Source organism: Crinia signifera, chromosome 11 (assembly GCF_055691185.1).
Source record: "Crinia signifera chromosome 11, ASM5569118v1, whole genome shotgun sequence".
Taxonomy (NCBI): domain Eukaryota; kingdom Metazoa; phylum Chordata; class Amphibia; order Anura; family Myobatrachidae; genus Crinia; species Crinia signifera.
The window spans coordinates 59,168,473-59,196,065 of NC_139227.1; the positions used below are offsets into that span (position 1 = coordinate 59,168,473).

At 45.1% G+C, this 27,593-nt stretch overlaps 1 protein-coding gene across 4 annotated transcripts in view; it reads left to right on the forward strand.

Annotated features, from left to right (window-relative positions):
• ELMO3 (engulfment and cell motility 3) overlaps nt 1–27,593 on the forward strand; it is a 286,359-nt gene that overhangs the window by 215,892 nt on the left and 42,874 nt on the right. For all 4 annotated transcript variants that reach the window (XM_083164845.1, XM_083164844.1, XM_083164843.1 and 1 more), the window contains exons 12-18: nt 2,990–3,118; nt 8,377–8,481; nt 9,559–9,667; nt 11,827–11,963; nt 16,326–16,489; nt 19,686–19,798; nt 19,959–20,066. In XM_083164845.1, coding sequence (XP_083020971.1) covers nt 2,990–3,118; nt 8,377–8,481; nt 9,559–9,667; nt 11,827–11,963; nt 16,326–16,489; nt 19,686–19,798; nt 19,959–20,066 — 865 coding nt within the window. The remainder of the gene's footprint in view (nt 1–2,989; nt 3,119–8,376; nt 8,482–9,558; nt 9,668–11,826; nt 11,964–16,325; nt 16,490–19,685; nt 19,799–19,958; nt 20,067–27,593) is intronic.

The window sequence follows — 27,593 nt, forward strand, 5'->3', positions numbered from 1 at the left end:
GCCAGTGCAGGAGGGCTGCCTGGAGGAGATGGATGGTGACCAGCGCGGCCCGCAGCCAGTGACTGGCTAAGCGGGCCGGGGGGCACATGGCACCCTGCCCCCCCCCCCCCCCGGCCCAGCCCGCCCTTGAGGAACACCAAGGGATTGCAAGGCAGGATCCACAAAGCTGGGAAAAGTAGCACACAGGACTGTGGCTGGGAGCTCTGCACTACAGGCTTGCACACGGCTGACAAGACAGTCTGGGACTGATCGGTATAACTGGCAAGGAAGTGAGTGAGCAGAGGGTTTATATAGTAAGCACAAGGAGGTGATAATCACACATTGCCTGCAGGTGAGCTCTGCAAGCTAGCAGCCTAATTAAGACACACCTGAGTCCTAATAACACACCACTGAGTGAGCTGCAATGGCCCAGGCTGACCACTGGAGGCCACCAGCGAGTAAACACACACAGGCTGGAATAATCCCATGCCAGGCAGAAAGAAAGGAGTCATAGGTGATGGTTTCTAACAGATGGTATTAGTTACTGTTGGAGTGTCAGGGATCTTGGTTCGGTGTGTGTGGGTACAGGACTGGGACCACTGGGCGTATAGGGGTTGGTATTAGTTACTGTTGGGGTGTCAGGAATCATGGTTCGGTGTGTGGGTACACGACTGGGACCACTGGGTGTATTAAGGATGGTTTTAGTTACTGTTGGAGTGTCAGGGATCTTGGTTTGTTGTGTGTGGGCACAGAATTGGGACCACTGGGCGTATTGGGTTAGTATTAGTTACTGTTGGGGTGTCCGTAATCTGGGTTCGGTGTGTGTAGGGACAGGACTGGGACTACTGAGCATATTGGGGTTAGTATTAGTTACTGTTGGCATGTCTGGATTCTGGGTTTGGTTTCTGGGTACAGAAATGGGACCACTGGGCGTATTGGGGTTCATATTAGTTACTGTTTGGGTGTCAGGTCTGGGACCACTTGGGGTATGAGGGCTGGTATTAGTTACAGTTGGGGTGTCAGGAATCTGGGTTCGGTGTGTGTGTGCACAGAACTTGGACCACTGGGCGTATTGGGGTTGGTATTAGTTACTGTTGGGGTGTCAGGAATCTGGGTTCAGTGTCTGTGGGCACAGGAATGGGACCACTGGATGTATTGGGATTAGTATTAGTTATGCTGCTTTCAGACCGCAAAACTGGCTTTGACCCTGTATTTGGAAACGTTTCCAAAAACGGGTCTGCCAGGTAAAACCCCTTTCACACCGCATCTCTTAAACGGTATATTACCGTTTAAGTGTGGTTTTTTTTTACACTGGCAGACCCGTTTTTGGAAACTTTCCAAAAACAGGGTCAAAGCCAGTCTTCAGCGCGCGCCGCCCCCGCCCCCCCTCCCCCGGGGGTAAACACCCCCAAATCCCCCCCACCCCAGGGCTAACAACCCCCCCCCCCCCCCCCCCCCTGTGCAGCCGGTACCTCCGTTGCGTGATCCGGCACTGCAGTTGGTCGGGGAAGCACTTATGAAAAAAAGCGTCTTTCAGAAAATGGCTGCCCCATAGGAAAACCAGTTTTAAAAAACTGTCTTTCGTATGGGGGCAGCCATTTTCCGACAGTCACTTTCCTTATAAGAAAAGTGACTTTCGGAAAATGGCTGCCCCCATACGAAAGACAGTTTTTTAAAACAGGTTTTCCTATGGGGCAGCCATTTTCTGAAAGACGCTTTTTTTTCATACTGTAAGTGCTTCCCCGACCATACTTCACTGCCGGGATCCACAACGAAGGTACCGGCTGCACGGCGGGTGTCGACACACGCGCCACGTGGGGGGGTGTCGACACATGTGCGGGGGGGCGACACGCGTGGGGGGGGCGGCGGGGGGCGGTTCCAGTGCTGCGAATATTTAATGAGTGCTCATTAAATATTCGCTGCTCTGAACTTAGGACCCAGCTCATCGGCTGGGTCCTAAATACCGTTTCAGACCCGATTTTGATCCCAAAATACCGGGTCTGAAACGGGTAGGACCCTGCATTTTAACCGGTTTGAAAAAAACGGTATTTTCAAACCGGTTAATTGGATCTGCACCTTTCAGACCGCACAGATTACCGTTTTAAAACGGTAAAAAAAGGCAATATACTGTTTACAAAGTGCAGTCTGAAAGGGGCATTACTGTTGGGGTTTCAGGAATCTGGGTTCAGTGTGTGTGGGCACAAGACTGGGACCACTGGGCGTATTGGGGTTGTATTAGTTACTGTTGGGGTGTCAGGAATCTGGGTTCGGTGTGTGTAGGCACAGGATTGGGATGACTGGGCGTATTGGGGATTTTATTAGTTACTGTTGGGGTGTCAGGAATCTGGGTTCGGTGTAGGCCTAGGACGGGTACCACTAGGCGTATCGGGGTTAGTATTTGTTACTGTTGGGGTGTCAGGAATCTGGGTTCGGGACATGTGGGCACAGGACTGGGGCCATTGGGCCTATTGGGGTTGATATGAGTTACTGTTGGGGTGTCAGGAATCTTGATTCGGTGTGTGTGGTTACAGGACTGGGACCACTGGGTGTATTGGGGTTGGTATTAGTTACTGTTGGGGTGTCAGGAATCTTGGTTCCGTGTGTGTGGGTACAGGACTGGGACCACTGGGCGTATTGGGGTTGATATTAGTTACTGTTGGAGTGTCAGGAAACTTGGTTCGGTGTGTGTGGGTACAGGACTGGGACCACTGGGCTTATTGGGGTTGGTATTAGTTACTGTTGGGGTGTCAGGAATCTTGGTTTGGTATGAATTTTTCCAACCTCCTCTTTATCTCCTGTGACTGTTATGTCATTTATTATGTATATTGTGTATTATGAGTCATTAGCCTTTGGGGCATTTAAACCCAATGTTACTGAAAAACAAAACATTTTACTAACCCTGAAGCTTATATTGTCCATAGATGAACACTGTGGTGTAGATAAGGGGATGTGCGTGCAAGGTGTTTGCATGGTTTCATTGTTGAGACTGTGTCCATTTTTTGCTTTTTAGGAGCAGCGCCAGCATCTCCAGAACCTTCGCCTGGCAGCTTTTCCAAATGAGGGGGAGGAAGGAGGTCACATGAGCTCAGAAAGGCGCCGCTCGCTTTGTGCCAAAGAGTTCCACAAGCTTGGTTTCACGGTGAGTTCTGCAATAATCCTGCTCCTCCCAACAGACACTTCTTTACCTTGGTTCTCACACTATGGGGGGTATTTAATGCTTTTTGCGAGCTGTGACAACGAGCAGTGCTGCCTGTTCGCTGTCACAGCTCACCGGGTCTGCACTCCACTGTCCCCTGCACACGCCGTGCAATAGGTGCCAAATAGATATCTTGAAATTATGCCTTGGTTACATTTCTGACCAAGTCATAATTTTAAGACATCTATTTGGCAACTATTGCACACAGCATTCTACAATAAAAGGAGTACTACTATTGGGAAAACTCCATAAGGCGTGAGATCTTCCTCCAGCGGCCCTCTACCACCATTGCTCAACCGCAACATACTTTAGTGAGGACACCAGGACCCAAGCACGGAAAATACCCATAACCAAGTGGTGAGACCAATTCCAGCTACTGCCCACCTTTTGAAAAAAGGACAAACCATTTTACTGACCCTGAATTGATATCTGCCAGAGAGGTTATTCCTATCATGGTTTTAAGAAATATCTGTTATATTCATCATATTTTAATTTTAATTCATATTATGTCTTTTTTTTATACATTGTTATATATTTACAGGCAATTGCATTTGTTTCCCATCCCACATCTAGCACTGCTTTATATGTGTTTACCTGTAACCTCTGGCCTTCCTCAGACCTCTCAGCCTATATCTATACATCCTAGTACACTGCACCTGCCAGTCTCTTCTGTATTATCTCCTCACAGCACCCTACCTGTGTCCTCAGGCCTGACCTGTATAATTCTCTCCATCACCAACCTCTACCCTGGCCATCCTCAGGCCTCCCAAGCTCTACCTATACATCATAGCACACTGAACCTTCCAGACTCTCCTGTATTATCTCCTCACAACATCCTACCTGTGTCCTCAGGCCTGACCTGCTGTATAATCCTCTTATCACCAGCCTTTACCCTGGCCTTCCTAAGGCCTCTCAGCCTATACCTATACATCCTAGTACACTGCACCTGCCAGTCTCTCCTGTATTATCTCCTCACAGCACCCTACCTGTGTCCTCAGTCCTGACCTGTATAATTCTCTCCATCACCAACCTCTACCCTGGCCATCCTCAGGCCTCTCAAGCTCTACCTATACATCCTAGCACACTGTGCCTGCCAGTCTCTCCTGTATTATCTCCTCATAACACCCTAGCTGTGTCCTCAGGCCTGACCTATATAATCCTCTCATCACCAACCTCTACCCTTGCCTTCCTCAGGCCTCTAGTGCTTCACCTATACATCCTAGTACACTGTGCCTGCCAGTGTCTCCTGTATTATCTCCTCACAGCACCTTAGCTGTGTCCTCAGTCCTGACCTGTATAATCCTCTCATCACCAGCCTCTACCCTGGCCTTCCTCAGGCATCTCAGCCTATACCTATACATCCTAGCACACTGTACCTTCCAGACTCTCCTGTATTATCTCCTCACAACACCCTACCTGTGTCCTCAGGCCTGACCTGCTGTAAAATCCTCTCATCACCAGCCTCTACCCTGGCCTACCTCAGCCTCTCATGCTCTACCTATACATCCTAGTACATTGTGCCTTCCAGTGTCTCCTGTATTATCTCCCCATAGCACCCGTGCTGTGTCCTCAGGCCTGACCTGTATCATCCTCTCATTACCAGCCTCTACCCTGGCCATAGCAGTGTGCTATGAGGAGATAATACAGGAGAGACTGGCAGGTACATTGTGCTAGGATGTATAGGTAGAGCATGAGAGGCCTGAGGAAGGCCAGGATAGAGGCTGGTGATGAGAGGATTATATAAGTCAGGCCTGAGGACAAAGGTAGGGTGCTATGAGGAGATAAAACAGGAGAGACTGGCAAGTACAGTGTACAGAGACTGGCAATGTATAGGTATAGGCTGAGAGGCCTATTTACGTTCTACCAGCTATACCCCTATTTATGCTGTGTTTTATCAACACACCCTGTACGTTACCTTGTAATTTGTTTTTTGTTTGCTATGTACGGCGCTGCGGACACTTTGTGGTGCCTTATAAATAAACGTACTACTACTAGTGCACTGTACCTGCCAGTCTCTCCTGTATTCCCTCCTTAAAGCACTCCACCTGTGTCGTCAGGCCTGACCTGTATTATCCTCTCATCACCAGCCTTTACCCTGGCCTTCTTAAGGTGGTCATACATCAGAAAGATATTGTACCCAATCATACAATCTCAATTGATTGTAAGATGGATTGTATACAGATTGTGTGCTCATTGTGTGTCCAAAAACCACCAAGGACTGCCGGGGAATTGAAGGGAAATTGGACACAATCATGAGCGCAATCGATCTTAAGATCGATCTTTTTGATGTATGGCCAGCATTAGACCTCTCAGCCTATACCTTTACATCGTAGTAGACTAATTGGGTCTACTATAAGCTCATAATTTCTTGGTATCACATTTCCTGACCATAGCATAGATATGCTTACCTTGAAACATTCCATTGCAAGGCATAATGTAATTGCAAGCCTCTCATGCTCTACCTATACATCCTAGCACACTGCACCTGCCAGTCTCTCCTGTATTATATCCTCATAGCATTCTACCTCTGTCCTCAGGCCTGACCTGTATAATCCTCTGATCACCAGCCTCTACCCTTGCCTTCCTCAGGCCTCTCAGCCTATACCTATACATTGCCAGTCTCTGTACACTGTACTTGCCAGTCTCTCCTGTATTATTTGCTCATAGCACCCTACCTTTGTCCTCAGGCCTGACTTATATAATCCTCACATCACCAGCCTCTATCCTGGCCTTCCTCAGGCCTCTCATGCTCTACCTATACATCCTAGCAGAATGTACCTGTCAGTCTTTCCTGTATTATCTCCTCACAACATTCTACCTGTGTCCTCAGGCCTGTCCTGCTATATAATCCTCTCCATCACTAGCCTTTACCCTGGCCTTCCTCAGGTCTCTCATACTCTACCTATACATCCTAGTATGACCTATCCCCATCACTCCTGTCCAAGGTCTCCGAATGCCTCACGGCCATCTCAGCCTGGATGAACCAACGCTTCCTGAAACTAAACATGGCTAAAACTGAACTTCTAATCTTCCATCCCCCGAACATCCCCTCTTCTCCCACTATCTTCATCAGCATTGGTGAAACCGAGATCACCTCCACCGACCAAACGCGCTGCCTCGGTGTCATCGTTGACTCTTCCCTCTCTTTCACCCCCCACATTCGTGCTCTCTCACAGTCTTGACACTTTCACCTCTGCAACATCTCGCGCATCAGACCATTCCTCTCCACTGACGCGACCAAAATTCTCATTCACTCTCTTGTCATTTCCCGCCTTGACTACTGCAACATCCTTCTCTCTGGGCTACCTCTCACCCACCTCGCCCCTCTCCAATCCATTCTTAACGCTGCTGCTAGGCTCATCTTCCTCTCCCGCCACTCTACCTCCGCCTACCCCCTCTGCCTATCTCTTCACTGGCTCCCCATTCCTTTCCGAGTTCTCTTTAAACTCCTCACTACCACCTACAAGGCTCTCTCCTCCTCCACCGCTCCTTACCTCTCTTCAATGATTTCTATCCACACTCCCTCCCGTCCTCTTCGCTCCACTGCCGACCACCGACTGACCTCTCACCTAATCACCTCCTCCCACTCCCGTGTCCAAGACTTCTCTCGTGCTGCCCCCCTGCACTGGAACAACCTCCCGCCACCCATCAGGCTTTCTGATTCCCTTACCTCCTTCAAGCGCTCCCTCAAAACCCACTTCTTCCAACTAGGGTATCCCTCCTCCTCCTAAACTTTTTTGCTCCTCCTATCTGTTCCTACTTATCCTATTGTTTTTCGTTTGTCCACCCACCTCCTTTTAGTCTGTTTACTCTTATGAGTAGGGCCCTCCTTCCTCACGTACTCACCCTACCTCTTTACCTCACCAGTGCTCCTGCCCTGTTCTTCCCTTACTCTACTTCATCTTCAGTCTCCTCGACAATTTCGACACCTACTTAGGAACTGATGCTGATTTTCATTCTACCAGCTATACATCTATTTATGCTATATTTTATCAACACACCCTCTACGTTACCTTGTAATTTGTTTTTTGTTTGCTATGTACGGCACTGCGGACACTTTGTGGCGCCTTATAAATAAACGTACTACTACTAGTAAACTGTACCTGCCAGTCTCTTCTGTATTATCTCCTCATAACACCCTACCTGTGTCCTCAGGCCTTACCTGTATAATCCTCTCTATCACCAGCCTCTACCCTGGCCTTCCTTAGGCCTCTCAGCCTAAATCTATACATCCTAGTACACTGCAACTGCCAGTCTCTTCTGTATTCCCTCCTTAAAGCACTCCACCTGTGTCGTCAGGCCTGACCTGTATAATCCTCTCATCCCAGCCTTTACCCTGGCCTTTCTTAGACCTCTCAGCCTATACCTTTACATCGTAGTAGACTAATTGGGTCCTCATAAACTCATAATTTCTTGGTATCACATTTCCTGACCATAGCATAGATATGCTTACCTTGAAACATTCCATTGCAAGGCATAATGTAATTGCAGCATGCCACCACTATTCAATGGCCTACCGTGTGCAGTCTCTTAGTAAGCCCCTACCCATTGTGATGGTGTGTGCACCAGGGTTTCTTTATTGCACGATGGCCATAAGGAAAGTATAAACAATGTGTGTGGTGTCAGTCCCTGTATACAACATAGATGTACCAATATCCATAGGGTAGCATGTGAGACCGATTGTGCTTATTTGCGCATGTGCAGGGCCTCTGTACAAATGCCTTCGTCAACTATCAGTCATACAGGAAGCATATGGGCAGGTGCTAGACTATGGGAATGCAGACGAGCCAATGCCTGCCGGGGACGGATGGCTAACCCTCACAGGATGTCAGCGCCTGCCCCCTTTTGGTGGACACCGAAGGAAATAAAAGTCAGTTCAGACTGACTTTTATTTCCGAAATCAGAGAAATCATTCGATGGTCGGTGATCATCGAATGATTTTTCCTGATAGCATCCGTATGTGAGGGGATGTGTAAGTGTATACATTCCCTTACATGGCACCAAGGGGATTCAGCAGTGGGGGTGGCTGCATTTCTGCGCTCGTAAGCTGCAATTCTTGCTGCTTACTGAGCCTACGTGAATCACCCCCTTGGTCTCAACCAATGGTATTGGGTTATCTATGAACTCCTCTCGTCATGCACTAATATGTGTTATTTTGAGGTTGAGCATAAAAACCACATTTCCACTTTTTTTTTGGTTAGAACAATGGCAGTCCATGGCAGGATCTGTGCCTTACTCCTCCTGGACTATTGGCACTTGACAACATGGTGTATTTCTCAACGCGATGGCCCAGCGCCTACAGCCGGGTGAGTGATAATGAGTAGAGCCGGCATGTTCTGGCCAGGTGCGGGATATGGTTTACATAAGGGGAAGAGAGGGATGTTGGGGGAGGGAAGTTGAGTATAACCGCACTGGTAATTTGTAATGATTCAGTAATGTGAGGAACTGTGAAAACTGACTAAAACCTTGGGGTACAAGGTGTGTGGGTCCCTGAGCACCTTTTGGCCTCTCGCCAGTTGGTGCCTACTTTTGGGACAGTCAGTGGTGCGCTCCGGAGTTGAAAAGCAATATGTTTAAATGCCAAGAGAGGAGGAGAAAGAAAGAAACTCTGGGTGGGGGCACCCTTACATCACAGATCTGTTAAAGTGTTTTTGATACAGGTTTTGATACAGGTTAAAGGGGGCCCCTGCGAAACGTACATCAGGGATTGCCGGACCACGTGGTGCACTCACGTGACCTGCCAGGTAGGAGCTCACGTAGGAGGCAGCGCATCAAAGACACAGCGGCGGACCCCTAACCAGTCCCGTATCCTAGGCTGGTCGGGTCCCAAGGTAACCACTGGCTGTGTCCAGTGGATTCATTTTTCTATATTGTTTTGCCGCATACCATTGTATCTTTGCCAATTGTGTTGCAACACTGCCCCCTTGTGAGTGACAATTAAAATTGCAGCACAAATATACCAATTGTGTTTTGGCAGCACCTGCCTGCTTTTGGAGACTACAGGTTTTATGAAAAGTGATCCTATGATTAAATCCTGTTATACGAATACCAATACCTTGGGAACATTTTAGGACAAATGAGGATCGCACTCTATAATCCAAATACCTGTTTTTCTCTTTACCTTAAGTGGCAATGACATTGCTCCGTATCCAGGAATATTTTTGCAGCGCTTAAACACATTACTCTTATTTATAATAACAAGGAACATTTATTTCAGAGCATACCTAATAACGTTTTGTTATTTTTAACCCGTATCAAAAACACTTTAACAGATCTGTGATGTAAGGGTGCCCCCACCCAGAGTTTTCTTTATTTCTCCTCCTCTCTTGGCATTTAAACAGGTGTGGGATATGTAGAATGTAATAACACAAGTCTGTCCACAGTTTGTGCTCGAGAACAGCAGTCGGGAGGATAAGCATGTCTGCCCCTTTGCCCGAAGCAGCATTCACCTGAGCTCCATCCTCTGTGAGATCCTGCGAGTAGGAGAACCTGGTACGACCAGTAATCTAGGAATGTAATGTATTATCCCTGTACATCTGTTTCTATTGTCCTACAGAGTCATGAGCTACTGCCACCGTGTGAGCTTTATCATCATGGCACCTGTCATGTGATGGTAATGGCGGTGTCAGCCCTACAGCTTCCATCTAATAACTGATTTAGGACCTGGCTTTTGGGGTTACCATTGCTGCATAACTAGTGACTGAGATTACCATCTCCCAATCATCTGCATCTAATAGCTTATTAATTATAGAGTGATTATGATTTCAAACCTTCCAGGTACCTATTGTTCAAGAGAATGGTGTATTTATGCATAAGGAGCTGCTAAGGATATGCTCTGCAATTATTGTATTGTGAGATTAATTAGCATAGGTGTATTATTTATGTTTGTAACAATACAATGGCGCTCCTGCTTCCTTTTCTCTCATTGGTTGTCTATTGTGCCCACAGGATAGCAGCATTCTGCCACATTAATGCTGCTTTCAGACCGCATAACTGGCTTTGACCCTGTATTTAAAAACGTTTCCAAAAACGGGTCTGCCAGGTAAAACCCCTTTCACACCGCATCTCTTAAGCAGTATATTACCGTTTAAGTGCAGTTTTTTGACACTGGCAGACTCTCCAAATACAGGGTCAAAGCCAGTGCAGACTTCAGCGCAATCCCCCCCCTAGAGTTAACATCCCCCCCCCCCTAGGGTTAACATCAACCCCCCCCCCCCCCCCCAGGGTTAACATCGCCCCCCCCCCTAAGGTTAACATCACCTCCCCCCCACGGGTTAACATCCCCCCCCCCCCCCTAGGGTTAACATCACACATCACCCTCCCCCACCCAATGTGTTTAAGAACCCCCCCCCCATGCAGCCGGTACCGCCCGTTGCAGATCCCGGCAGCAGTACTGTGAAAACGGATGCACTTATGGCTGACCCATAGGAAAACCTGTTTAAAAAAAATGTCTTTCGTATGGGGGAAGCCATTTTCCGAAAGTCACTTTTCTTATAAGAAATGCACAGTGGACCGAATGAATTAGAATAACCCCCTATGTCCCAAGTGGTGGCATACCCTCCAACATCTGAAGACCAAAAAAACTGTGCAAATTTGGAAAGGGGGCATGGCCATGGGTAAAGGAAACATGGCCACACACCCTTTTCCTATACTAATAATGAGCAGACCCAAAAAAGGTACAGGCCTTAAAAAAATTGGGTACTTGTGTATTATCACGGCGCCCCCGATATTAAGTCGCATGACTTTTAATCACATCGCATCGCATGTCATACACCGGATGCACAGCGATACGATTAAAAATTGTATAAGCCCCCTATACGATTTTAAATGCACCCCCACGCCACCCCCAGTATGAACGCCAACCCGAAGCGTGGCGAGCGCAGCGAGCCCGCGAGGGGCGGCGGTACGCGTCCTCCGACCTTTTCATACCCCCACTATCCACGTCGGTGTGGAGTTGATTTCATCTAGTGTGGCGAGCGCAGCGAGCCACCGAGCCCGAAGTGTGGCGAGGGGACGCGTATTACTTTACATGTATTCCGCGTCCGCTCGCCACGCTTCGGGCTCGGTGGCTCACTGCGCTCGCCACACTATATAAAATCAACTCCACACCGACGTGGATAGTGGGGGTATGAAAAGGTCGGAGGACGTGTACCGCCGCCCCTCGCGAAGCATGGCGAGGGGACGCGTATTACTTTACATGTATTCCACGTCCCCTCGCTGCGCTCGCCACACTATATAAAATCAACTCCACACCGACGTGGATAGTGGGGGTATGAAAAGGTCAGAGGACGCGTACCGCCGCCGGTCACCACGCTTCGGGTTCACATTCATAGTGGGGGTTGCATGGGGGTCCATTTAACATTGTAAGCCCCCATTAGGGTGCTTATACAATTTATAATCGCATCGCATTGTATGGCATTGTATGCCATATACAATGCCATACATTTTAACATTGTATGACATCGGGGGACATCGCGGAACATCGCATCGCATACCATCGCATGCCTTATGGTCTGCGATGCCATGGGCGCCGTGATAGTACACAAGTACCAAAAATTGTACTGTACCTGACAAAAAGGTATTGTTGGAGCTTATGCGGTGGTATCAGGCGGGTGTATGCTCACTTCCCATTCTTCTTCATGATATTTCAGCTTCTGAGACAGGACAAGGATTCCTGACACTGTTCTACGCTCAAGACCATTTCCTGCATGAACTATTCTGTGTCTGCATCCAGGTTCTTAATAAGACCTGGAAGGAGATGAGAGCCACACATGAGGACTTTGAGAAGGTGGAGTTATTTTAGAGTAATTTGGTGGGTGGAGGTTAAGGGATGACGGAGTATATCAAAATAAATTATGTCAAATTATACTATTATTATTATTATTATTATTAATATTTTGGTACTTATTTCCTAGCACGGCGCCCGTCGTGCTCGATCACATATCTTAAGTTAAGGTAACTTAAGGTATGCGATCGACGCGATGGACACGATTTTCTGTTAATTACCAGGTTTTATTGCTGGCAATAAGAAAATCGCATTGATCGCGTCCATCGCATGCCATTGTAATGGCATGCGATGCGACCGACGCGATCAACGCAATTTTACATAGGGCTCAATGTTAAATTAGCTTTTAAGGTACTTCTGTAGTTTCACGCTCGCCACGAAATATGTCAAAAAAAGTACTTTAACTCCATGCCAACATGGATAGTTCATACCCCCACTATCTATGTTGGCACGGAGTTGATTTTAAATAGCGTGGCGAGCGTAGCGAGCCACCGAGCCCGCAGCGTGGGCGAGCGAAGCGGCCCCGCAAGGTTTCATAATGGCGCCGTGAAACTACAGAAGTACCGCTTTTAATGTTAAAATCGCGTTCATCGCGTCCATCGCATGCCATTATAATGGCATGCGATGCGATCGACGTGATCAACGCGATTTTACATAGGGAACAATGGGAAATGGGCCAATATGGCCAATTTCTCATTGTATATGCACCCTCATGGGTTTTAAGTATGTGAAATGTCCCCCCATTGTTAACGCCACCCCACTATTGATGCCAACCCAAAGCGTGGCGAGCGATGGCCTCCTCCCTGTGCTGTAACCTGTGCTGGCCTCCTCCCTGTGTTGTAACCTGTGCTGGCATCCTCCCTGTGCTGTAACCTGCGCTGGCTTCCTCCCTGTGCTGGCCTTTTTCCTGTGCTGAAACCTGTGCTGCCCCGCCCCCATGCTGGCTGCCTCCTCCTTGTGCTCTAACCTGTGCTGTACCCTGTACTGGCCTCCTCCCTGTGCTGTAACCTGTGCTGGCCTCCTCCCTGTGCTGTAACCTCTGCTGGCTTCCTCCCTGTGCTGTAACCTGCACTGGCCTTCTCCCTGTGCTGGCTTACTCCCTGTGTTGGCCTCCTCCCTGTGCTGTACCCTGTGCTGTAACCTATGCTGTACCCTGTGCTGTGCCCTGTGCTGGCCTCCTCTCTGTGCTGTAATGGCCTCCTCCCTGTGCTGTAACCTATGCTGTAACCCCTGATGGCCTCCTCCCTGTGCTGTAACCTGTGCTGTCCTCCTCCCTGTGCTGTAACCTGCGCTGGCCTCCTCCCTGTGCTGGCCTCCTCCCTGTGCTGTAACCTGTGCTGTCCTCCTCCCTGTGCTGTAACCTGCGCTGGCCTCCTCCCTGTGCTGTAACCTGTGCTGGCCTCCTCCATGTGCTGTAACCCGCTCTAGCCTCCTCCCTGTGCTGTACCCTGCACTGGCCTTCTCCCTGTGCTGGTCTAAATTAAATTTGTCTCAAATTATATTATTATTATTATTATTATTATTAATACTGTTATTATTATTATTATTATTATTAATAATAATATTGTTATTATTTCAAGGTCTATTATATATCATTTGTGTCAAAAATAAAAAGCCACATATTTTTGCTTTGGCCCCTGAAAATAATCACACCACAACAGAAATACAAATGTACATTGTTTTCTGTACCCTGTACTGAACTCCTCCCTGTGCTGTAATCTGTGCTGGCCTCCTCCCTGTGCTGTACCTTGCATTGGCCTCCTCACTGTGCTGTACCCTGTGCTGGCATCCTCCCTGTGCTGTAACCTGTGCTGGCATCCTCCCTGTGCTGGAATCTGTGCATCCTCCCTGTGCTGTACCCTGCACTGGCCTCCTCCCTATGCTGCCCCTGTGCTGGCCTCCTTCCTGTGCTATACCCTGTGCTGTTCTCCTCCTGGTGCTGGCCTCCTACCTGTGCTGTAACCTGTGCTGTAACCTGTGCTGGACGCCTCCCTGTGCTGTAACCAGCGCTGGCCTCCTCCCTGTGCTGTACCCTGTGCTGTAAACTATGCTGTGCCCTGTGCTTGCCTCCTCACTGTGCTGGCCTCCTACCTGTGCTGTATATCCGGTGCTAGAATTTTTTTTTTTTTTAATTGACGGCAGATAAGAACCACTTGGCCCATCTAGTCTGCCCCTTTTTTTAAACATGTTACCTCAAACCATATTTGATCCTTATTTTTTTGTAAGGATATCAATATGCTTATCCCAAGTATGTTTAAATTGTACTACTGTATTTGCATCTACCACCTCTGTTGGGAGGCTATTCCACTTATCTACTACTCTTTCAGTGAAAAAATTCTTCCTCACATTTCCCCTGAATCTTCCTCCCTCTAGTTTCAGTGCATGTCCTCGTGTTCTGTTGCTCCTCTTCCTGTGAAGAATGTCTCCAACCTGTACCTTGTTAAAGCCCTTTATATATTTGAAAGTTTCTATCATGTCCCCCCTTTCCCTTCTCTGCTCTAAAGTATACATATTAAGATCTTTTAGTCTTTCCTGGTACGTTTTGTGATGTAGGCCATGGACCATTTTAGTTGCTCTTCTTTGTACAGTCTCTAATGTATTTATATCCTTCTGGAGATATGGCCTCCAGAACTGAACACAATACTCTAGGTGAGGTCGTACCAATGACCTATACAGTGGCATTATTACTTCTTTCTTTCTACTGCTGATACCTCTCCCTATGCAACCAAGCATCTGACTTGCCTTCTTCATTGCTTTGTTACATTGCCTACCTGCTTTTAAGTCCCCTGAAATAGTGACACCTAGATCCCTCTCTTCCTCAGTAGTTTCCATTATAGTGCCATTTATACTATATTGAGTCTTTGGATTTCTGAGACCCAAGTGCATGATTTTGCATTAAACTGTAGTTGCCATTCTCTTGACCATTTCTCTAATCTGCCTAGATCCTCAATCATTTGTTTTACCCCTCCTCGTGTGTCTACACTGTTGCATACCTTTGTGTCATCTGCAAAAAGGCACATTTTACCCTCAATTCCATTTGCAATATCACCAATAAAGATATTAAAAAGCACCGGTCCAAGTACAGATCCCTTGGGTACTCCACTTGTAACCTTTCCCTCCTTTGACTGTACTCCGTTTACTACAACTCTCTGTTTTCTGTCCTGCAACCACGCTCTTATCCATTCAACTATCTTAGAATCCAATCCCAAGCTTTCAAGTTTATTTAACAGTCTGCGATGTGGGACAGTGTCAAAAGCTTTACTAAAGTCTAGATAAGCTACATATACAGCCCCACCTTGATCTATTACTTTAGTCACCCAGTCAAAAAAGTCAATAAGATTTGTTTGACATGATCTTCTCCCAGTAAACCCATGCTGTTTTGGATCCTGTAAATTGCTGGTTTTGAGATATTCTACAACTCTTTGTTTTAAGAGTGTTTCCATCAATTTCCCTACTACTGATGTAAGGCTCACTGGTCAATAGTTGCTTACCTCTTCCTTGCTTCCACTTTTGTGCAGTGCTGGTCTCCTCCCTTTGCTAGCCTTCTCCCTGTGCTGTAACCTGTGCTGGCCTCCTCCCTGTGCTGTAACCTGTGCTGGCCTCCTCCATGTGCTTTAACCTGCTCTGGCCTCCTCCCTGTGCTGTACCCTGCACCAACCTTCTCCCTGTGCTGGCCTAAATGGTCTCAAATTATATTATTATTATTATTATTATTATTATTATTATTATTATTATTAATATTGTTTTAATATCATTATTATTATTATTATTATTATTTCAAGGTATATTATATATCATTTGTGTCAAAAATAAAAAGCCTCATATTTTTGCTTTGGCCCCTGAAAATAATCACACAGAGCAGAAATACAAATGTACATTGTTTTCTGTACCCTGTACTGACCTCCTCCCTGTGCTGTAACCTGTGCTGGCCTCCCTGTGCTGTACCTTGCACTGGCCTCCTCCCTGTGCTGGTCTCCTCGATGTGCTGTACCCTGTGCTGGCCTCCTCTCTGTGCTGGAATCTGTGCTGGCCTCCTCCCTGTGCTGTACCCTGTGCTGGCCTCCTCCCTGCGTTGGCCTTCTCTCTGTGCCGTACTGTGCACTGGCCTCCTCCCTATACTGTAACCTGTACTGGCCTCCTCCCTGCGCTGGCCTCCTCTCTGTGCTGTATCCTGCGCTGGCTGCCTCCCTTTGCTGTAACCTGTACTTGCCGCCTCCCTGTGCTGTTCTCTATGCTAATCTATTCTTCAGGCTGATGTCCTTCCTGGGCTGATCTTCTCATTGCTGTGATCTTCTTGTGGTAATCTCACCTGTTCTACATCCTTCATTATGAAAGCCTCTTCTCTGCTGGTTCCCCCATGTGCAGGTGATGCATATAGTGAAGGAGCAGATTTCTCGCACACTTGCTCACATGCCAACATCTCTGGACTCTTTCCGGACAAAAATCTCATCGCTAAATTACAGTGAGATTCTGCGCAGACGCCAGGAGGAGAGATTGATCCAGGATGAAGCCCTTTCTCCACCAGTCATGTGAGGAATACACAAGAGATAGAGAGAAGACAGATGAGGGGCTAGATGGAACACATTTCTTTAAAAGTCAATTCTAAGGAATTTTTTACAAAACATTGTTAAAACAAAAGTATAATAGAGAGTGACATAAAAAGTGACATTAGATGTTGGTCTGATGGTAACTACACACTGGATGTCATAATGACATACTGTATACTGAAGCCTATATCGCTCAGTAAGGACAGGTAACTGAGTGCTCCGCGGTCGCTAGCGATGGGCACTCGAATTGAGGAGCTGCCTTTCAGCTCTATCGAGAACACAAGTGACCTTGTTTATGCTAATAAAGGACAGAACACGATCATTCTATCATTTAGTTAACATTGTGCCAGTGTATACGGGCAATCCCCATTGACTGGCATTTGTTCCAGTGTTCAATACCCGCCACTCCAGTGTCTACACAGCTTAACAGTTCAGTTGTCAGTCTACTAGCCATACTTGAACAGAGATCAGGTCGGATGTAAGTCTACTAGCCATAAATGAGCAGAGATAAGGTTGGATGTGAGTCTACTAGCCATACATGAGCAGAGTCTACTAGCCATCCACGAGCAGAGATAAGGTTGGATGTGAGCCTACTAGCCATACATGAGCAGAGATAATGTCGGATGTGAGTCTACTAGCCATACATGAGCAGAGATAAGGTCATATGTGAGTCTAACAACCATACATGAGTAAAGGTCAGGTGTGATTCTACTATCCAAAAATGAGCAGAGATAATGTCGGATGTGAGTCTACTAGCCATACATGAGCAGAGATGAGGTTAAATGTGAGTCTACTAGCCATACATGAGCAGAGATAAGGTCGGATGTGAGTCTACTAGCCATACATGAGCAGAAATAAGGTTGGATGTGAGTCTACTATCCATACAGTACATGAGCAGAGATAATGTCGGATGTGAGTCTACTAGCCATACATGAGAAGAAATAAGGTTGGATGTGAGTCTACTAACATGGCTATACATGAGCAGAGATAAGGTCAGATGTGAGTCTACTAGCCATACATGAGCAGAGATAAGGTTCGATGTGAGTCTACTAGCCATACATGAGCAGAGATAAGGTTCGATGTGAGTCTACTAGCAGTACATGAGCAGAGATAAGGTCAGATATGCATCTGACAACCATACGTGAGCAGAGGTCAGATGTGATTCTACTAGCCATACATGAGTAGAGGTCAGAAATAACTTCTCCTGGACCTGCATATCTCAACAGAACAACTGTATGAAGCACAATACATTGTAAGGAACCATAGTTATAACCTAAGCGGGGAGGAATTAGGTAATTCAGTACTTGAAAAGATCTAGGAGTCCAAATAGACAACAATCTGGGGTGTAGTGCTCAATGTAATATAGCAACAAAAAAGGCTAACAAAATTCTAGCATGCTCAGTATTAAAAGGGGCATGGAAACTAGGGACTCAAAAGTAATTATGCCTCACCTTGAAAATAAATTTAATAAAATAAAAAGGACATCATAGAATTAGAAAAAAATCCAAAGAAGAGCAACAAAGTTTATTAGGGGAATTGAGAATTTAAGCTACAAGGAGAGATTAAGCAATTTGGGACTATTTACACTAGAGAAGAGACGTTTAAGGGGGGACATGCTCAACATGTACAAATATATCAGGGGCCAATATAAGGAACTGTCAAACACCCTTTTTTCTGCTAGAAAGGAATCTAGGATGCGAAGGCACGAGGGTAATCTCCAGTCCTCAAGTATCAACAACAGATCATGTTTGTAGATTTCTTTTAGTCATGCACATATAAGAGATAAGGTTCGATGTGAGTCTACTAGCCATACATGAGCAGAGATAAGGTTGGATGTGTCTACTAGCAGTACATGAGCAGAGATAAGGTCAGATATGCATCTGATAACCATATGTGAGCAGAGGTCATATGTGAGTCTACTAGCCATACATGTGTAGAGGTCAGAAATAACTTCTCCTGGACCTGCATATCTCAACAGGACAACTGTATGAAGCACAATAAATTGTAAGGAACCATAGTTATAACCTAAGCGGGGAGGAATTAGGTAATTCAGTACTTGAAAAGATCTAGGAGTCCAAATAGACAACAATCTGGGGTGTAGTGCTCAATGTAATATAGCAACAAAAAAGGCTAACAAAATTCTAGCATGCTCAGTATTAAAAGGGGCATGGAAACTAGGGACTCAAAAGTAATTATGCCTCACCTTGAAAATAAATTTAATAAAATAAAAAGAACATCATAGAATTAGAAAAAATCCAAAGAAGAGCAACAAAGCTTATTAGGGGAATGGAGAATTTAAGCTACAAGGAGAGATTTAGCAATTTGGGACTATTTACACTAGAGAAGAGAGGGGGGACATGCTCAATATGTACAAATATATCAGGGGCCAATATAAGGAACTGTCAAACACCCTTTTTTCTGCTAGAAAGGAATCTAGGATGCGAAGGCACGAGGGTAATCTCCAGTCCTCAAGTATCAACAACAGATCATGTTTGTAGATTTCTTTTAATCATGCACATATAAGAGAATTTGTTTTGCTGGTTCAGTAATTATCCTACTAGTCATACATGAGTAGAGGTCAGAAATAAGTTCTCCTGGACCTGAGCAGAAGAAAAAAGATTTTGTTTATCTAGAAGAAAACATTTCTTTACAGTCAGAGCAGTCACACTTTTGAACTCTCTTCCAGGAGAAGTGGTGTCGGCAGACACAATGGGGGAAATTTACTAAAGGAAATTTGTAAAAAAATAGGTTTATTTGTATCCAGAAATACACTTATTTTTTACATTTACTATCCCAAAAATACGGCAATTCGTATCCGTATTGATAGCACATTAATACGACTACGAATTGCCGTATTTTCGGGATAGTAAATGTCAAAAATAAGTGTATTTCTGGATATAAATACACCTATTTTTTACAATTTTCCTTTAGTAAATTTCCCCCAATAAATACATTTAAAATAAGGTTGGATAAACATTTATTGGTTAAAACCATCAACGGTTACAAATAAGAAACATAATCTGTCTTTAAAATATCAGAACATACTATACAACAAGGGATAAGCTATTATAAACCTAGGTTGAACTAGATGGAGACAAGACTTTATTCAGCCTTACCTACTATAAAGAAATATTTGTACATGAGGTGTTCCCTCCATCTCTGTCCTCTGTGGTTTTAGGGAACTGAGAAAACAGCTAGAGCCAGAGCTAATGAATCTGATCAGACAACAGAGGCTGCACTACCTGTGTGAGGGCACCAAGTTTCGGAAGATTAGCAGTCGTCGGAGACAGGGTAAATATCTATGCACTGAGAAATCTGCATTGTGTATAATGTACAGCTTTATTGTGAACTGGTTCAGCAAATTAGGAAATTATTTTAAATTATAACTTTAGGAGATTTATGAGGTGTCTGCATATTTATCAGTAACACAAACCATGTCCTCTACTTTTAGACAAGCTTTGGTTCTGCCGTCTGTCCCCAAACCACAAGGTACTCCACTATGGGGACCTGGATGATAACACCACTGACAAGCCTCAAATTGAAATGCTTCCATTAAAAAGTAAGTATAAACTGCAAGTAATATAAAGTACATGTACATTAAGTAGTTGCATGTTGAAAAATCTCAAAAGATAATATACATTGCAGATAAACATAAAATTGTTGCAGAATAACACATTCCACTAAATTACATATATGCAGTGCTATAAAAAAAAAACAAAAGGGAACATAGCACATTATGTCAATTAGAAACCACATACATCAATAAAGTGGGAAGAGAAACTCCCTAACCACAAAACACTACATATACGTGATAATCATTCAACGGTAAAGGACCTTCATTCGAAAGACCATTGTAGCACCAAGTAGGCCTCTGGGAATACTAATTCTGATGCTAAATGAAAGATCAGAAAGGGGGGCAATTTGCAGACAACGCTTCCAAATTATACCATGAAGTGAGGTGCACCGTCTTCCGAAGGTTATCTTTGTGAGCATGTTGTAAAAAACTTTTTCTCCTTAGCTTCTTTATTAATAGGCATTTCCAACCAATCCATATTAATTAGGTAAACAACATGGGGCATGTTGCCCCATGTTGTTTACCTAATTTACCTGAGGAGATCCAGTGATACGGTATTGTTTTCCTTCCAGCCACTGCGATTTTGGCTAACAACAGGGGGTTTAGGTGGTTGAGTAAATATCCCAAAGTGCCAAAGCAGGTGAGATGGAAAATATTATTCCAAGTGTGTTTTGGACATAATTTTGGACAAGCGACCAAAATTTGGTGACCTCTGGACAACTCCACATACAATGATAGAGGCCTGCATCGGACACAAGACATTTAAAGCAGCCCGAGTTTGATGATGTGCCCATAAGACACTGCATCCTAGGGGTGATATAAAATCTATGCAAAAGCTGATACGTCATTTCAGCATAAGATGTGGAAACTAAAAGCTTATTCAATTTTACTGAGGTGGCAAGTATGGACTGAATAGTGAGTGAAGGAAAATCATGTGTCCTTTTATTGATGCCAGTCTGTGATGTCTCCAAATCTAAGGGACGTTTTATGTGTGAGTATATATGAGAGGTAGAAAAGCGTCTCCCTTGGGATTGGCGCAGCACACCATTTAGAATGTGGACCTTATCAAGGTCAGTTCGTTTGGACAATATTTCCTTGGCATAGCTTTGTATTTGATAATAGAGAAAAAGATGTATAGTAAGACTAGGAAAAAGTTCATTGAGACGATTATATGGGATTACCGTACATGAGTCTGACTCCATGATATCAAATATTAATAGAAGTCCCCCCTTGTGACAACCCTCGTGTTTACCACCAGCTGAGGAGCAATGGGTGATTCGTGCAGCAATGAATGACTCTCAGCAGTGGGATTGGTCAGCTCTGTGATTATTATTACCACTTGAATGCAAACAGTTGTATGTGATTAAACTTAAGATGAGTCCACTTATCTCACATATCAATGACTCTCAGCAGTGGGATTAATAAATGGTGATGCAAGATGGAATTGTTTTTGGGCCCTCCCACTCACCCTTATGTTGTGGAAATAGGATATGCACACTTTAACAATCCAAATATTTCAGCGACAGGGCCTACATAACTGTGGCTGAAATAATTGATTTGTTTGGGTCCCCACACAAAAAAAACAATTCATATCTCCCTGTATAAACTGGCTATACAGAGACAAGATGTCATTGTCACTCGTCATCCTCCTCTGATTCCTTGCCCCCTTCAGTGTGTACTTTCTCATCCTCACAGATTATCAATTCGTACACGCTGGTCTCCACAATCACAGGTCCCATTATAAACTCTGGAGGCAATTCCTGGTCTTCATTGAATAATTGATAATTCATTTTTATGAACATCATCTTCTCCATATTTTGCGGAAGCAACCTCCTTTGCCGCTCACTGACCAGGTTCCCCGATGCACTAAAAACTCTTTTGGAGTACACACTGGAGGGGGGACAACTCAGGTAAAATAGAGAAAGTTTGTACAGGGGCTTCCAAACTGCCTTTTTGTCCTGCCAGTACAGGTAAGAACTGTGTGACAAGTCTACTTGGATCCTGTCACCAAAGTAATTTGCCACCATTTTTTCAATGGTGACAGCATCCAATACAGTGGATCTTGATGCACTTTATCCTTAGGCGATGGGTGATGATAGTCAATCACTTCCTGTTTTAACCCCTTATAGTCATTTGTGACCTCAGAGGGACTAAAGCTGCTCCCAGCTTCATGTCCTTAGTGTTTTACAGTGAGTGACTGGTCCCGAATAAAACATCACACCTGGCCCTGTTTAAGAACTATAGCACAATATTGTCAGAATGGACCAGGGACAGTCCATTCTGTCACATCAGCCTCCACTGCGCTGGAGTCAGGTGCAGCCCCGCTCCTCTGCCTATGTCGTAGGTGGCCGTGAAGGCTTGAATGGCCTTTTGCTGCTCCTCCATCCTCTGCAGCATATAGAGGGTGGAGTTCCATTACGTCATTACCTCTTGTTTAAGCTGATGGCAGGGCAAGTTGAGGAGTTTTTGCTGCCGCTCCAACCTTCGGCAGGCAGTGGCAGAATGCCGAAAGTGTCCGCAAATTTTGCGGGAAACTGCAATCATCTCCTGCATGCTCCTGTCACTTCTGATGAAATGCTGCACCACCAAATTTATTGTGTGGGCAATACATGGCATGTGCTTGAAATTGCCCATGTGTAATGCCCACACAATGTTACTGGCATTGTCCGACCCCACAAATCCCTAGGCGAGTCTAAGGGGAGTAAGCCACTGGGAGATGATTTCCCTCAGTTTCTCTAAGAGGTTGTCGGCATTGTGCCTCTTCATGAAATCAGTTATACACAGCGTAGCCTGCCTTGGAAGGAGCTGGCGTGCAGGAGATACTGCTGCTACTGCTGCAGAAGGTGATGCATCTACCCAGTGGGGTGTCACAGTCATATAGTCCTTATTTTGCCCTGATCCACTTGACCACATGTCTGTAGTTAAGTGGACAGTGGGTACAGCTGCATTTTTCAGGGCACTGAGGACACTTTTTCTGACGTCCCTGTACATCGCGGGTATCTACTGCCTAGTGAAGTGGAATCTAGATGGGATTTGGTACCGGGGACACAATACCTCCATCAACTGTCTAAATCCCACTCCACTGATGGCGGACACCAGATGCACATCTTACACCAACATAGCTGTCAAGTCCGCAGTTATCCGCTTTGCCATAGGATGACTGCTATCGGATTTCGCCCTCATGGCAAACAACTGTTGGACGGTCAATTGCTTAGTGAAAGATGACCGACTCCCAACAGCAGCAGCAGCGGCAGTAGTAGGTGTAGTGCTGCAAGATCCTCTGGAGGAATCTCGGATAGAAGAGGAGTCGGTCATGCTGGTGACATGGCCTGCAGGACTCCCCCCAATCTGGATCAAATATGAATTTGATGAGGAGGGAGTTGGTGGTGTGCTTTTCAGTCGCTTGGCTCCAACAGGAGGACCAAGGGATTTAGGTGTCCCTGGACTGCTAGCCTTCATGTGACGTATAAGGGAGGATGTCCCTAGGTGGGCAAGATCCTTACCCCTGCTCATTGGAGCTTTACATAAGCTACATATGGCATTTGTTGTCTGGATTCGGATAAAAAAATTCCAGACCATAGAGGTGGATTTACAGTATTGGTCCTCTGCCCAGGCATGACGATGAGCTTTTTCATCCCATGGACAGCAACTGTTTCCCCCTGGTGCCACATTTAAGCAAACCACCTCAGCATCCTCCTCATCATCTTCCTCCTCAGCGCCAGCTACACCAATATCCTCTCGGTCTACAGCATAGACAAATTCATTATCTAAATCAGGAAATGCACTGTGGGTGATCCTTCCAGCATATGCAGAGGGAGTGCTGACCTTCCCATACAGCGAGAAGGTCAGGCATCGCAACCACCAACACCCTTGTACTATCCCTGGGGGTTTGTGATAAAATTTCTTCTTTAGGCAGAGATGTTTGGTGTGTTTTTGATGACAGCTGAAATAACTTCAAATTTCTAAAGGGGGGAGTAGGAGGGCTTGCATGGTCATGTGTAGTTGAACCACCAGTCTTGAATACAGGCCAGGGCCTTAACTGTTTCTTGCCACTCCATGTCATAAATGGCACATTGCCAATTTTACATTTCTCCTCCAATGATTGAATTTATTTTTTGGGGTCCTCCTTTTCATCAACTTTGGCTTTTTTGATTTTACATGCCCCGTACTTTGACACTGGACATCGGCCTTGGCAGACAACATTGATGGCATATCATCGTCTATGTCATCATTACTACTTGCAGATTCAGAAGTAAGAGGAAGCGGCCCTTCATCTTTCCCTAATTGATTCTCCATATTTTGGATCCCCATTATTTTTGTGGAGATATGCAATATATTACACCACAGGACAGCACCACTGGAGTGCAAGTATATACGGCAGTAGATGCACCAATAGAGAGGTATTATATATACAGTAGTAAATTAATTAGGCCCCACCAGAAAGATATATGGCAGTCAATTAATTAGGAACCACTAGAAAAATATACGGTAGTCAATTAATTAGGCACCACCAGGAAGATATACAGTAGTCCAGAGGTTCCCAAACGCGGTCCTCAAGGCACCCCAATGATCCAGGTTTTAGGTATATCCATGGCTCAGCACAGATGGTTAAATCAGACTGACTGAGCTACTAATTAAGTCACCTGTGGCCAAGCATGGATATACGTAATACCTGGACCGTTGGTTTGCCTTGAGGACCGCATTTGTGAATCTCTGCGGTAGTCAATTAATTAGGCACCACCAGAAAAATATACGGTAGTCAATTAATTATGCACCACCAGAAAGATATACGGTAGTCCAGTGGTTCCCAAACTGTGTGCCTAGGCACCCTGGGGTGCCTCAGGGCACTTGCAGGGGTGCCTTGGATTGGTGGACCAAGATCAATTCATATTATTATGGTCAATGTACCAGGCAAAACCAGTGCTGGTGGCTGCCAATCATAATATATGTGGACAAACAAAAGCAAATCCTGTCCCTCACCAGATAACTGTGACATATAAACACAATGCACTTATTTAATTCTTTTTTTTCTGAATTTATCGATAAGAAGCATTTAGCCTAGGGGTGCCTTGAAAATATTTTGATGGTCTAGGGTGCAGTGATTCAAAAAAGTTTGGGAACCACTGCTGTTAATTAGGCCCCACCAGAAAGATATACGGTAGTCAATTAATTAGGCACCCCCAGAAAAATATACAGTAGTCAATTAATTATACACCACCAGAAAGATATATGGTAGTCAATAAATTAGGCACCACCAGAAAAATATACGGTAGTCAATTATTTAGGCACCACCAGAAAAAAATACAGTAGTCAATTAATTATGCACCACAAGAAAGATATACGGTAGTCAATTAATAAGGCCCCACCAGAAAGATATATACGGTAGTCAATTAATTAGGCACCATCAGAAAGATATATGGTAGTCAATTAATTAGGCACCACTAGAAAGATATACGGTAGTCAATTAATTATGCTCCACCAGAAATATATACAGTAGTCAATTAATTAGGCCCCACCAGAAAGATACAGTATACGGTAGTCAATTAATTAGGCACCACAAGAAAGCGATACAATAGTCAATTAATTAGGCACCACCAGAAATATATTATATATATGGCAGTAAATTAATTAGGCCCCACCAGAGAGATATTATATATACGGCAGTAAATTAATCAGGCATCACCAAAGAGATATTATATATACAGTATAATTAATATGCAGAGAAATTATTTTATTTAGTAGATGCACCAGTTGAGTACACTGTTAATTTATTTATTAATATTTATTTATGTCAGACTCCGTAGTACAGTAGATGCACCAGCAGAGAATATGTACTAGTTATGTAAGGCTGTAAAAAATACACCAGCAGGGGGGTATCATTAATTATTATACAGCAGATGCACAGGCAGACTGGTATACAAGTGGTTAATAAGTTTTACAACAGTGCACACTGCAGTCATATACATGTATGATTGAAGTGGTCAGGTAGAGGTACTACTGCTGATGGGCTGGCAGCCAGCCACTGGCAGTGCAGAGCACACACCACCAGAGAGCAGACAGTGGCACTAGTAGGCACTGGCAGTCGCCCCAGCAGCAAAAAAAACCACAGCTCCTAACCTAACAAAGCTCTGCACACAGACTATCCTACTATCTCTAACCAGTTTAAATCACGAGTGAAAAATGGCGCCGGATGCTCGCTCTTCATATAGCATTCCAGATCTTGCGAGAATCCGGTGCCGGCAATGACGTTTTGTGAAGCACCAGCTGAAGTATAACGGAGGCTAGGTGCTTTAATATAGGGATGTTGCATTAACGACAGAAGTGATGAAAACAATGATGTAAAATAAACCTTATTTATTAAAGGTACTGTAACACAGGTTGTAAATGATGGCACAACAATATACTGAAAGTTTGTAAGATGATAAAAGTCAATAATACAATTCTCTATTGAAGAAGATGAAGATGCTTGATAATTGAAAGAGGTATTGGAGGATTGGTTGAATAATTGGATGATTTGTTTCCAGGTTGAAGGATTGGGTGAAGAATTGGATGATTGAATAATAGATTGAATGATTGAATGAGGATTGGATGATTGAATGAAGGATTGGATGAAGGATTGGATGATTGGATGAAGGATTGGATGATTGGATGATTGGATGAAGGATTGAATGATGAAGTCTGAGAGTCCTTGCTGAGTATAATCGTAGTTGCAGAACCAGAAGTAACCTTGGAGATTAACCGTCAGGAATAAGGATGAAGATAATACCCCTTTGGGGGGCTAACCTTGTCCAGTCCGTATTGGCGGCAGAAGGGTCCTTGGTATACATGTAGGCAGTAGACGATCAGCAGGAAGAGAGTAGACTTTCTCCGGAGGCGCAGGAACTGTAGTATTACCACAGACAGCAATGATGTTAAGGCATGGACATCATTGTACTGACTGCCGGTCTGTCCGGCCAGTCAGTACTTAAGAGGTGAGCTGTGCGGCTATTGGACAGCCACTTGACAGGCAGGGGTGGAGCCGCACAGCACAGGTTGCAGAAACCAAAAAGATGGCGGACGCCAGCAGAGGCGACAGAATCCAGCCGGCATTGGATGTGCGCAGTCTGCCGGCGTTTCCAGCCCGAGGCCTATACAGGAACGTACACACATGGCGTCTCACATCTCACACCACCCATGTCCTGAGAGTCCATTCATGAATGCTGCGAGGAAAGCCTCCTCATTCCAGGCTAGTTCGGCTGCTAGGATTTTAAACTGAACTAGGTATTGTCCTCCAGTTCTCGATCCTTGACGCAGACGAAGAATTTCTGTTGCAGCAGAACTGAGTCAGCCTGGTTCATCAAAGATGATTTTGAAGGTAGAGATGAAACGAGTATAATCAGATAAAATAAAGTCTGCTTTTTCCCAAAGGGGAGATGCCCAATTGAGAGCCGAGCCGGTAAGGAGGGATATAACGTAAGCTACTTTGGTTCGCTCAGTAGGGAAGTATGAAGACTGTAGTTCAAAATGAATTTC